The 13,885-nt window shown below is 49.8% G+C and overlaps 1 protein-coding gene across 1 annotated transcript; it reads left to right on the top strand.

Moving 5' to 3' along the window:
* Nucleotides 1-1,525: 1,525 nt before the first annotated feature.
* On the top strand, nt 1,526-9,778 carry LOC131413453 (mucin-like protein 3). The gene is made up of 4 exons (XM_058553985.1): nt 1,526-1,624; nt 7,427-8,337; nt 8,644-9,021; nt 9,535-9,778. The coding sequence occupies exons 1-4, from the start codon at nt 1,543-1,545 to the stop codon at nt 9,679-9,681; spliced, it is 1,518 nt and encodes a 505-aa protein (XP_058409968.1). The 5' UTR covers nt 1,526-1,542; the 3' UTR covers nt 9,682-9,778.
* Nucleotides 9,779-13,885: the final 4,107 nt, after the last annotated feature.

Below are 13,885 nucleotides of genomic sequence, written 5' to 3'. Positions count from 1 at the left end.
CATCCTGCAGGATACATTGCCTGGGAGGCAGGCTGCCCAGTTCTGAGCAGCCAGTCCTTGGCCTGACTCCATGGAACCTCATTAATCTCCTATTAGTCACATTGATGAGTAGTTGGGCTTTTCTCTTCCCACCCATTTCAGCCCTGCCTAGGGCTTAGAGACAAGTCACACCAAGTAATGAGAGGAATTCACATGTTTGGCCCTCTAGTCCTCCCATGAGCCCCACCGCCCAAGGCCCTGGCGTCTTGCCCTCTAGTCCCGGCCCTCTCCACTCCCTCTGCCTGCTCCACGTCACCCAGAAAGGCAGTAGCCAGCCCTGGCTTCCATTCCATTCAGCTGAGTAAACACTTACTGATTGTCTACTGTGTGCCAGGCCCTGTCCCACGTGCTGGGGATGCAGCAGTCATCAAGGCAGAGATGTTGCCTGCAGGGACATACTTTCCATTAGAGACTCACGGTGAACAAATTGATTGATGGGGTGGTAACTTAGACACCCGGACCCACAGCTTTCTCTCTCCTTAGAGCCCCTGGCAGTCCATCCTCCCCACACTCCAGCCCAGGCACTGTCCCTTGGGGGCTCAGTATATGAATTTTGACAGCTTCTGAGCTAATGCTTGCTTCAGGCAAAGAACCAGGAAGGAAGAGGGAGGCTCCCAGGAGATCCTAGAAGGGGGATATCTGCATTTCTGTATAGGGGTGAATGGGGGCTTGGAGACAAACAGTCGCCACTGGGCTGCAGTGGGACGGGAGGGGCAGGGGAGTGAAGGCAGAGCCCCAGTATGCCGAGCATCTCTACCAAAGATCTCAGCCTCAGTCCCTCTGGGTGGCCAGGACCTGTCTGTGTCCCTGGTGAGGCGTGTGATATCAGTTCCTGGTGTTCTGTATCTGCCTTGTCTCTTGTCTCTGTCACTCTCCCCCACTGTCTCCAGATCTTGTCGTGTCATCTCTGGAACCACCTGTCCCTGCAGCAGCGGGCCATGTGAGGGCTTTCTCCTTTCTTTGCTCTTTCACCTGATACTCATGGACAGCTCCACCCAGAGCAAAAAGAGTGACCATGTGTGAGTAAGGGGTGTGGAGAGCTGGGCTGACGTGAGAGAGGCCGGAGGGCGAATGTGAAACTGGAGAAGAATCAGAATTCAAATCTCCTCCCAGAACCCAGGCCTCCAAACGCCCCCCTCCTTGTCCTGCCCCCAGCCAGAACTCAGGCCTTCTAGAACCTGGCCATCTGCTCCCCACCTCCCCAGAACCCTGAGGGCCGCCCTTCCCAGTCCCCTCTCCCTCTGCTGGAGCTAGGTCAGGAGTCTGCCCCCTCCCGGTTCCTTTTCCCTGCCCCTGGATCCCACCACTTGGGCAGGCATCGTACCTGGCTCCATGACGCAGCAGCTGCGGTCTCCTCTTATCAGGGCACCCCTGTGGGGTGGGGCGCCTGCATTTGTTTAAGGTTTAGTCTTGAGGGGCCCCAGCCCACGTGACGTCAAACCTAGCCTCATATAAGGTGAGGGGACCCCAGCCCACGGCCCCAAGCAGCAGCCCAGCTCCGACATGGCCCTGCTGGACCACTGCATCCGCTCCATCCTTGGCCTCCAGTGCTGCCTCCTCTTCCTTCTAGCTTCTCGGGAGGCAGGTAAGATGCCCTCAGAGGTGAAGGGGTCACCATTACACAGGGGGATAGAAGACACAGAGGGGTTGTGTCTTAGAATTTATAGGGGAATGACCAATCACAGAAATGAACAGCAGATGAGTGTGTGGTAGGAAAGAGAGTGGGGATGGGGCTGCTGCATACAGTTGTCTAGGGTGTACACTGCTCAAGTTTGCTGGCAGGGGGGCATGTAGGAGATGAAATCTAGCCTATGCTCTGCTCCTCAAGACATGGCCCCCAAGGCTGCGCCCACCCAGAAGGTGGCTGCTTCTAGTTTTCATAAAGACACTGTAGGGGCTGGAGGTCCTGGGTGGGCAGCGAGGGGGACCTGACATTCCCTGAGCACCTGCAAGGGACTCACACATGCTCATGGACTTCATCTCATTTCATCCCCTCCAATCCCCTGAGGTGGTTAATAATATCTCATTTTATAGTGAGGAGAGTGACACTCAGAGAGGTAGAAGGCTTGCCTGAAGTCGTGGAGGAAAGCAGGGATCCCACCACCCCACAGCGCCCACTGCCCTCAGGCGGCACAGGGTGCATTTCTCTCCGGAGAGCCCTGTCCTATGCCGCTCCGGGCTCCAGTCCTGACTCTGACCCTTTAATTAGTCTGGACTTCCACAGATCTATAAAGTGGGAAGCCTGGCCGATACCAGTAGCTGATGCTTAGTGAGCATTTACTATGAGCCGGGCATTGTTCTAGACACTTCGTCCACATTTACTTATTTACTCCTCAATGCAGCTCGATAAGGTGCGTGCGCTTTTGTCCCCATTCTACAGTTGGAGAACATCCCAGGGCTTTGATGAGAAAATGAACATGGAAAAGTTTGACGAGCTAAACAGACCCTACAAGATAAAATGAAATCGCCAAGTTAGTTCACTTAGTTAAGAAACAGTTCTGTGACTGAACCTAGAGGGGAGATGCCACACACAGGGACAGTGTGGAGGGGGCCTGGGTGATTGGGAGGAGGGTTTTCATAAGGCAGACACGCAAACATAGATCCATAGAGACTCTCTACATACTGGATAGGGTCATCCATGGTACTGGCCTTGATGATCCCACGCGAGGTCCAGGAAAGTCATGAGTCTGGAGTATTTGGGGCAGAGCAGACAGCAGCTTCTCCTTCCAACAGTGTTTGACTGAGGCTGGTATTAGAGAAAGTTTCTCCTTCCCTGAGCTCAGGGTCATGCTGGGGCCAGAGGGGATGGGGGTGGGAGGACCAGGCAGATGGTAGACAGCAGGGGCAGGGGCTGAGGGATCTTTAAGTTGCCTCTGCTAGGTCTCAGCAGTGCCTTCTGCCTGAGCCCTGACTTGATGCCCTTTCCCCACCTTGAGCATCTGGGGACAGAGGCACTGGAGCCACCCTCAGATGCCCAACCTCCATTCTCACCCACCTTCTCTTCCCCTTCCTGTCAGCCTGATTCTCCCACCTGCTGCTCCCCACCACCTTCTGTCTGTGCTGCTGCCCAGGAAGAGGAACCTGTAGGGGGCAGAAGAGAATGAGTCATGAACCAACTCCACACACATTGACTTTTTGTTGTTTTTTTTCCCCACACATTCACTTTTGAAGGAGATTTACTCTACGGCACAGGACAAGTGCAGGGCAGACTCAAAATCCGAATTCTGGAACAGGACACTCTGGGCTCTGTGGGTGTGGTCTGGGAGGTGAGCTTGACTGGGCAGGATGGAGGGGAGGGGAGGGGAAGGCAAGAGCATCCGCTCAGATCCTGCGGAGAAGATAAGTGGGTGACAGGTGGGGAGGGCTTGAGGCTGGGGTGGGGTTGGGATGGGGTCGGGGTGGAACTGGGGTGTGGGTCAGGGCTGGCACATAACTGTGTCCAGCAGAGAGTGAGGCTGGGGTAGGGAGGGAAGAGTGACAACTGGGGTGGGTGAAGACCTTTAACCCACAGTTCTGGGGTACCCCTGTCACTTATCCACAGGACCAGTCAATACTCAGATTCAGATAACTAGATCTTAGAACCCCAGGGTCTGCATTAGGCAGCCATGGAACCATAGGTGCAGAATCTGGATTAAATCACCTCTGAAGGAAGCACAGAGAATCTAAAAAGGACATTTCCTACAATAAGTGTTATTTGATTTAATTTCTATGATAAAAATAATATATGTTCATTACAGAAACTGGAAAATAGAGAAAATTTGAAAGAAAAGAAAAATCTTTCCTAATATTCCCTAGTCACCCAGGCAACCATCTGAGTTTATTTCTCTTTAGTCTTTTTACCGTGTCTGTGTTTTAGGTCACATATTGAGCTTATACTATATAGACATTTTAACAAGCATTTACCCATGTTATTGCAAATGGAATAAGCCATTTTTGAGGGGCAGGACACCAAGAAACACCAGAAATGCTCTTTTGTGGGAGGCTGCTCTGATGGAGACCTCATGGCACAAGTCACTTAGCAGGAGGTTCACCTTCTTCTCAAACAAGTGAATGAAGCAGATTGAACAGGCCTTTGGAATTGTACGCGGTTTTGATGTCGTGGGACGTGTTTTCATTCTTTTATCCAGGCTGAGAACCTACCTCCAGTGTCTTGTGCTAAAGCCAGATTTTCCTTTCTGCCTCTACCTGAATGACCAAAAAAGTTCTTTTCAGGCCATTATTGTAGTCAGTGCAATGAATGTCTCATGGTGAAAATTTCCTAGAGAAATAAAGTTGCTACCAATGATAGATCTACTGGGGAGAAGAGATGATAATCTCATCCTGGGGTTTAGTCACTGATTTGCCTCATGACTAGGCTCAGGACCAAGGAATCCCTTGAGCGTCAACTCCAGATTTTACAATTGATGGTTCCACAACTGTGTGATGTAGATCTGGAATTCTAAGATCTATTTATCTACGCCTAGCTATTGACTGTGTGGCTCCTGCAGTTAAATGACAACAGGTATCCCAGAACTGGTGGGCTAGAGCCCTTCTTTTAATATCTTTTCATCTCAGGGGCTCAATTACTTGACATAGTAGAAGTTATCCCTTGGTCTTCAAATCATGGGAGGTCACAATATGTTTGTTTTTACTTAATGTGCATAACAAAAGGTTGTTGGCGTGGCTTCTGAAGAGTTTTCACCAGTCTTAAAGTATTCTCTCATTCATCTATTCCACAAATATCTATGAAGTGCCTCCTATGGGTGAGACATTGGTGTAGACTGGAGACACGGCGATGAATAAAACAATAAAAATCCCCACTATGGGAAATTAAACTGTATTTATCATATATTAGAAAGTGATGCGCACTTGGTGGATAAAACACAGCAGGAGAAGCTGCCCAGGAATGTGGAGGGGCTGCTATTTTGAAGAGGAGGTCAAAGTAGGCCTCAGAGGTGTATAGAGCAGGGGGGTCAGGCGAGACACCTGAGGCTGCAGATGGCAGGAGACAGGGCCACAGGCTCAGGCTCTCCTTATTACCAGGGCAAGAACAGAGCAAAGTATGACATTATTTCAAAGACTAAAATTCGGATCCAACTCTTTAAAGAGTCCTCTATGCTCCATACGTCCTTTAATGTTCACACTAATCTGGTGCAGTCAACATCATTGTTCTTTACAGTTGAGGACATGGGGCCTCAGAGCATTTAAGTGACCTGAGCAAGAAACTGGTGAGGGACAGAGCCTGGATTCTAATCCTGTCCTCTGATTCTTTAAAGCCAGTGGAATTTGCCACTCTGCACTGCTGCCTGATGGTTGATTCACTCCATGGATATCTATTCATCCCTTATCATGTTTACAAGCATCCGGGGTGTAGTGGGAAGGCTGACTTTGCCAATTACTTAACCTCTTTGAACTTCCTTTCCTCACCTGTAAAATAGCAAGACCATACACTTGCCTCACAGGTTCATGGTGAAGATTAAATGAACAAATATTATGAACAGCATCCTTCAGGGGTTCCACAAATGCCAGTGTTCTTCCTTCCCCAAGAGACCGGGCTGACCTATAGGCTGTATAGCATGGTCTTAACCAGTAAGAGCCTGGGCCCGGGAGCCCAGAATGTGTTTTCAAATTCTGGCTCAACCTCTTATTTGTGGGTGTCCCTAGGGAGATTACTTAACCTCTCTGAACCTTGTTTCCTCATCTATATAAAGGGGAGAATAACAAATAGTTCTCAACCTCAAAGGATTGTTGTAGAAAGTAAATGAGTTAACACGAAGTCCTCATTAGTAGGACCTGCTTGTCTCACAGTAAGTGTTCGAGAATGGTTGGCTCTTGTCATTGCTGTGGAATTCTGCGCAAGTCACCATTCTTCCATGACAACTCAAGTTTCTTGGCTATAAAATAGGGAGTTGACAGCTTCTTAGGTGCCTTGTGGGGAGCTGGGAGATCAATCACTGTAGAAGAGAATCCAGAAGGAGAATATCTGTGAGGCCACCAGCTGGATGCCTGGCCCAGAGAAGGTGCCCAATGAATGATAGTTATTACTAGTATTGCTGCCAAGGGCATCAGAGAATGGAACTGGCATAGCGAAGCGAGGGCCTGACAGTTCAGCTCCCGTCTCTCTCCCCTGCCTCAAATCCCTTCAGGGACTTGGGCATCTCTACTACCCTCACCACTCTTCTCCTCCCACCCATGTTTCTTTCAAGGGCTGAGTTCCCCAGTCCCCGACTCTCCTCATCAGCAGGGAGGTGGGTGGACTGTAGTTTCCCGTGATTGGGAATGAGTCCAGGTTCTGGACACCACCTTGAGCTAACAGAGGAGACTGGAAAGCTCAGTTATGTAAGAACACTCTCTCTCTCACGCTTTGGCGATCTCCCGGCTCTCACGCTCCTGGCTCAATATCAGAGACATCTCCTCTGTCCTCACTGCGTGTTTTCCCTGAAATTAAGGCCCATATCTGTTCATTGATAAGGGTGTTTTCCCTCACACCCTGTCCTTGAACATAGTCAGTCCCTCCCAGAATCTAGCTGTCTCATTCAGTCCCCTCCAGACCCCCAAGCAGATATCTTTTTCTTTCAAGAGGGCCACCTTCATCTATCCCAGATGGCTTTAGGTGAGTGAAGAGGGGGATCCAATGAGGAACCATAGGGTTGAGTCATCTCATTGACTTCCCTGCATCCAGACCAAATTTCATCATCAAAATGAAAGTTTTCCATCTCCCTCCTCTACCCATCCTCTATTCCTTTTCTTACCTGTCTCTCACTCATCACCTGTGTCTACTTACTAATCCCTATGGGAAGTTCTGCCAGAGGTCTTACCTCAGTCGCTCACACAGTTACATTTGGGATGGAGCTGGAATGTTATGGGAAGATGGAGATTCTGATATTTATTCCCATTCCTTTCAGCTCTGCCATGGAAAGAGAACTCCATTCCATAAGTATATAACCCTAAAGGAGCACTTGTGGAGCAAAATGCCAGTCAATATCTGCTCTTGAAATCTTACAATTTCATAGGCAAGGCAGCAGGTAGAGATTGACAGGCACCCAAGCAACTGTAATTGTCAAGTTGAAAGTAGAAGGAAAGAGTAGTTAACAGAGAACATTTTGAGCACTGAGATAAAGCTAGATCTTATCTGCTGGGAAGATCAGGAAAGATGCCAGAAAGCTAGAAAGATCTGAAATTGGGAACTGAAGAGTAAAGGTGGAGAAGGGGTGAGGTGGCATTCTTGCTGAAGGTTAAGCTTGAAGCAAGATCCAGAGACTGGAGGTGAGAATGTGGATTAGATATTATAGTATTCTGAGGAGACTGGATGGGGAGATATATCTAGGGTAATAAGGTACCCCTAGAGATGGAGGTGGGCAGAGAAGAACATGGAGGAAGTTTCTTACTTGCCTCTCTCCCTTCACAGGTGCTACCATAGTTCAAGAACTTCAGAAGACTGGTGAATCCCCAACATCTGATCATTTGCTCCCTCCCACTCCACACCCTATTAATACTACTCCCTCTGACCACACTGCACTTCATTCAGGATACAGCCCTTCAGACCTCCCTAAATCTACAGAAACCCAGAAACCAAAACACCGTTGCAATACCACACACCGTTCCAAGCCGACTAACAAACCTATAGATAACTCTGGAAGCTCTACAACTCCTCATGAAGCTCCTACCACTTCTGAACAAAAACCCAGCAATCAAGGAAAAGACCAAATCGTCCGGAACGAACGCTCTGCCGATTCTACTAACTCCCCTAACACACATACAGGATCGTTAAAATATTCAACCCCAGCACCCAAGAGCAAAACAACTTGTCATAAATCCAAAACAAGCCAACCAACAGTAACAAGAAACTCAGCTAAAACCATAACAACCAACATCATTACTTTAGTCAGTGAAAGCACCACCTCACACAAGACCACAAATCCTTCCCACAACTCACTCAGTTCAGAGACCAAGAAAACACCCACATCTACCTCAGAAAAAAGCACGACAGCCAGAAGCACACCATACCAGGCTACAGGTATCCCAAAAAGGTCAGAAAGAGATGAAGATCATACAACAGCTGCTGATTACAGAACTACAGTTGAGTCAGACAAGAAACCGATAAAGACTACAGAGAACATAAAAGAGACCACGTCAGCCACTGAAAAAACACAGACCCCAGCAAAGCCTACAGAACAGGGACAAGAGACCACAGCGGCCCACGAGAACACAAGAGCCCCAGCAAAGCCTATGGAACAGCAACAAGAGACCACAGGGGCCCATGAGAAGACCACAAGAGCCCCAGAAAAGCCCACAGAACAGAGACAAGAGACCACAGTGGCCCACGAGAAGAACACAAGAGGCCCAGCAAAGCCCACGGAACCGGGACAAGAGACCACAGCAGCCCACGAGAAGACCACAAGAGCCCCAGCAAAGCCCACGGAACAGAGACAAGAGACCACAGCAGCCCACACGAAGACCACAAGAGCCCCAACAAAGCCCACAGAACAGGGACAAGACACCACAGCAACCCCCGGGAAGACCATGAGAGCCCCAGCAAAGCCCACAGAACAGCGACAAGACACCACATCAACCCATGAGAAGACCAAAAGAGACCCAGCAAAGCCTACAAAGCATGTAGAAAAGACTACATCGGCCACTGAGACCATAAAGCCCACAGAAAACCCAGCAAAAAACACAGCAGCCACAGAGACTATAAGACCTCCAGTCAAGGTCACAGGAGACAAATCTATCACTAATACCTCTCCTCGTCCGAATAAAACTGAGGTTACCTATCAGGTGCCGATTGGTTCTTTTACAGCTACCACATCCAGCATGGAACTGAGTTCCATCATTTCGGAAGCCCCAGGCAACCAGAGCCATCCAAATCAGAACAAAGATGACTCAGAGGGAGGTCTCAACACTGGAGAGAGTGGGGAGGATTCATTCCCTTCATGGGCCATAGTTATTGTGATCCTATTGGCTGTAATTCTCCTCCTGGTGTTCTTTGGCCTGATCTTCTTGGTAAGGGACAGGGATGCCCCAGGAGAGTTAACCCATGGGATAGGGAGTCGGGGAGAGGTTGTTATGGATCAGAACTAGAGGGAATAATGAGTCTAGGAAAAGAGGCATGGTGGGAGAGATGGTAATAGACGGGTAGTGGTGGTGAAAACTATGGGGAAAGACAATAGATTTATGGGACATGAAAAGTGGAATTGGAGAGGAGGCTGTGACCGAGAAAAAACAGTGTCAAGTAGGGAAAATTTGGGTGTTGGAGTAGAGTCTGGGATATGAGAATACGGAATATTAGGATAAGGAAAATAGGACAGAGGAGGGAATTAGAGATGAAGTCTGGGACTCAGTGTATTGGATGTGGGGCTGGAATAAGGATCAAAGTTGGATGGAATCTTGGGAAAGGAGCAAACTAAATGTCCAGGGTTAGGGAGAATAGAATCAAAGGGACTGAAATATGGGTGTTGAGGAAAGCAAATGGCATGGCAGATGGTACTCATTCCTCCTTTCTCCTCCCAATCACAGGTCTCCTATATGATGCGAACACGCCGTGCACTGATCCGGAACCCTGAGGACAATGACCCAGAGAATGATGTGGGCCCCAATTCCTACCCAGTCTACCTGATGGAGCAGCAGACTCTTGGCACGAGCCAGATCCCTTCCCCACGATGATCTTTCAGAAAGCGCCAACTCTCAGCTCTTCCATGCCTTACCTCTCTCCTGGATAAGGAATTAGACTCACAACTCCTATTTCCTGAACTCCAGGAAGGGCAAAGTACCAATAGTTAACAGCATTAACCCTTCATCTGCTGTGTTCTTAATGAAACTGGTCAAGGGATCAGGTGATAAGCAAGAAGGATGTGAGTTTGGGGAATAGAAAAGAAAGAATGAGTAATACAAACAAGTGTTCTCTCTAGAAGATGATGGTCTGAGAACGAAAAGGTGTTTCATGGACATACGGGGTGGGGACCAATACAGGACCTGAGTCCTGAGAGGGGCAGCATGGCTGACGGAAGTTCTGGGTTAGAAGGCAATGCCCCAGATCTGACTGTGAGTTGGGGTTATGGGAAGAGGGAGACTGAGGACAGAACGTCTGGGTTTCAGAACCAATGTATATTATTTTCGTCTACTATTACTTAGAGTTTGTGTGTAAACAGGCTTGTCTTTGAGTTCCCAGGGCCCTCGCCCCCACCTTTTTTTAATGAAAAAATAGGATCTGAGAAAAAAAGAGGATTTATTTCCTTCTCCACCCTCTCCATTCCCAGGAGAAATGAAAATTCCAGAAAATATCATAAATATCTCTCGACCAGATGGTTCTTCCCTCTTCCTCCCAAATCCCTTAGTTTTTCTAAATGTCTACAGTGGGCACCCTGTTGCTGTGGCTTGCTGGGTTGTGGGTGGGTGCACAGGGAGGGATTTTTGTTTGGTCTGCAGTCTCATCCATTGATCCCCATCCCAGAGCTTCCCTGATGGTGTTCTCTACTCTGTATTTATTTTCCTGTCTCTTCCACCAAAAGCCAGTCCTGGCTTTTTCCTGTAGGAGTCACCCATCTTCTCTACCACCCCATCCTGTCTCCTCACACCTTCCCCTCGGATTCTGATTTTCCTCCATGTAAGCATTTCATCTGTGTATGTTTTCTGGATTTTCTTTCCGATTTATTAAAGCCCTTTCCCTTATTACTGATTGGGCACGGGGGAAAGGGAGTCGACAGATGACAGCTTCCTTCTATCTATTGGTCTTATTATAATAAAATGTAAAATATTTATAAAGTAAGGACATCATAATTATTGGACAATAAGTTGGGACAAAATCCTGATTGGTATCCCTGGCTCTGGCTGTGACCTTACAGATGATCTTGAGCAGGAGTGGCTGCAGGACAGGAATTCTTTGGAGGGTCGAGGAAGAGGAGGCTGAATTTCTATTGCTCCTAAAATGGCTCACTTCTGGATTTAGATAAGATCCAGCTTGGGTTCATGCTGGGCTCATTTGCATGGTGACAAAATGAGAAAATCTGTTAATTAATAAGCAAGTATTCCTAAGCACCTATTATACATTCTGTTGAGGATTATAAAGAAGTATAAGACATAGTTCCCACCTGAGACACAAATACAGGAAAATTAAAATTAAATAATTCAATAAGAGTTATCACAAGGCAGTACTACACAGAATAAAACAAGACTCCAATGAAATAAACCCAATATTTATGGGCATCTATCATGTCTTACACTTATATTAGGACACCTGCCCTGCTCCCAAACCGTTCCGTGCCCAAAGATCTGTGCCAACAGAAGCACCGCCCATCTCCATGTCGCCTTCCCTGTCACTCTTACCAGAGGAGGCTGGCATCAGCATCTTCGCTGACCCGAGATGCACTCTACTTTGCCACAGGCTTTCCAACCTTAACTCCATCCAGAATCAAACAGCAAGGCCACGGGCCGGCCTCGTGGCTTAGTGGTTAAGTGCGTGCGCTCCGCTACCGGCGGCCCGGGTTCGGATCCCGAGCGCACACCAACGCACCGCTTGTCTGGCCATGCTGAGGCCGCATCCCACATACAGCAACTAGAAAGATGTGCAACTATGACATACAACTATCTACTGGGGCTTTGGGGAAAAAAAAGGAGGAGGATTGGCAATAGATGTTAGCTCAGAGCTGGTCTTCCTCAGCAAAAAGAGGAGGATTAGCATGGGTGTTAGCTCAGGGCTGATCTTCCTCACACACACACACAAAAATAGCAAGGCCATAAGTTGCTATTTACTACTTTTGGCATCCCCATTTGCTGGAAGCTGGAAGCCAGTTACGGACAGTAATCCTAATCTGGATGCGCATGTCACTGAATTATCTGCAGAGGCCCAGCTCTGGGAAGGCCCTCAGGCTTGAGAATCTCCCAACAGAGACCCACTCTGCTAAAAGCAGGATTGTGTAGCTTAGGTCCCAGAAAGGAGGCCTGCCAGGTGCCAGAGGGATTCCAGATTTAGGTCCCTGGAGAGATCCTTGAGCCAGCGAGGGACACCTTCTGGAAGAGGGCTGGGGTGCCTGAGAAGAAAGGTAGAGGATGCTCGGTTTTTAGTCGCCTGCGCAGATGGTGACTCAGCATGTGGCAGCTGCCAGGACAGGAGAGTCACTTGCCCTGGGAGGAACGCAGACACCCCCTAACCCCAGCCTCTAACCAGTGAATTTCCCCAGCCTAGACCATAATTAAAAACCAAAACAAAATAAAGCAAAAACACCTCTGCCCCTAGAATGCCAAACATCCAAACCAACCTACCCCTCCCCTGCCAAGGCACCAGCACAGTGGGGCAAAGGGTGTGTGTTTGGGGGAGTGGTGGGAGGTTCTTCATCTCGCAAAAGCAACCGGAGACTAGGGCCCCGGGGCACATCGCGTGCTTGCCTCCCTTCCCGCCTCTCTCCCTCTCTCTCGCCTGCTAATGATCACTTTGAAATCCAGTGGGGAATCCTTTAACTAGCTCCCGGACTGCGCCCTCATTGGGGAAAATTACTTAATGAGTGGCAAGGGAGGGAATAGGCTCCCTCCTCACACGTTTATCGCCCCCGTCCACCAGGAGAGATCACCTCTTGGGGAGCGAGCGCCTAAGAGCCCTCGGTGCGAGAGCAGAGGGGCGAGCCTGGGGCAGCGCGGGCGGGACCTGGGGTCGGGGCGCCGAAGGCTGCCATCCCTGGCGGACAGGGGACCCGAGCAACGGGGGAGTCCACCGCCCTCCCTCCTTCCCTCGAGGCTCCACTGGGCCGCGGCTCCCGGATCTCGCTCGCCAACAGGGTGGATTAGTGGCTCGCGGCCGCCGGCACCGAGGAGTCAGCCCGAATCGGGCTCCGCGGGGAGGAGCCGCCGCCGCAGCCAGCGTGCCCGCGGATCCCGCCTAACTCCCTCCTCCCGCCCCCACAGCCCCTGCGGGGAGGGGTCTCGGGCCGCATCCCCTCCTCCCGCCCGGCTCTCCTGGGTTGCAGAGCCCGGCCCCAGCTTCCCGCCCTCAGCTCCAGACGGCCAGGCCTGGGCTTTGCTCCTCCTGGCAGCCATCGGTAACGAAGCAGTAACGAAAGTTTGTGCTGCGCTTTCCCGTACGTCACATCCTGTCCTCCTCCAGTAACGCTGCGAGTTCTTTCTTATTAAACTTGTTTTTCAGATGAGAAAACCGAGGTCAGAGAAGTGCCTTGTTCAAATCCCCACAGCTCCCACGGAACAGAGTTTATTTATTTTCTCTAAACCTCAATTTTACCTTGTTTCTTAGTGGAGACGGTGTCCATGTAACAGCAGCAGCATGACTCGAACCCGGGTGGGATGCTATAGGGACCACCTAAGGAACAGAGTGTAATTGAGGGTTGTGCAAGAGTGTCCAGCTCCTTCTTCCAGAGGCCAGGTCTCCCCTTGCAGTCTCCTTGGACTTCCAGAGTCTTGTTCTTTTCTGGCCCCACAGTCAGGGCCCAGAGCCAGGGTCTTTTCCTGCCAGCCTGTCGCCTTCTGAGACTCATGAACTGGCCGCATGGTCACAGATTCTCCACCCTCCCCTCACACTGCACGGTCCCCCCTGCAGCTGCCCCTAGACGTGCGTGCAGCACAGGAAGGAGAAGACCCAATGATGTGGGATCCAGTCACCTTCATTTTTCTCCTCTCTGTCTCCTACAAAGGCCTCTGTCTCAGATAATGAGACATCCCCAGAGAAAATAGGTTTTTACTGACCTCTGTCCCCAAGGTTGGGTATCCTCTCCTCTGACAGGTTTGATCCCTTTGTTCTTTCCCCTTCCCTGTTCCTCGCTCCATAAATTGCCAGAGATGCCCCTCCTTGGAGAGGGAGGGCCTTGAAGTTATGGCCTCCCCTGCCCAGTAGCAGGTATAAATGCCACAGCTACCGACAAGTGAA

This window comes from Diceros bicornis, chromosome 14, assembly GCF_020826845.1.
Source record: "Diceros bicornis minor isolate mBicDic1 chromosome 14, mDicBic1.mat.cur, whole genome shotgun sequence".
Taxonomy (NCBI): Eukaryota; Metazoa; Chordata; class Mammalia; order Perissodactyla; family Rhinocerotidae; genus Diceros; species Diceros bicornis.
This window is presented reverse-complemented; position numbering and strand designations above follow the sequence as displayed.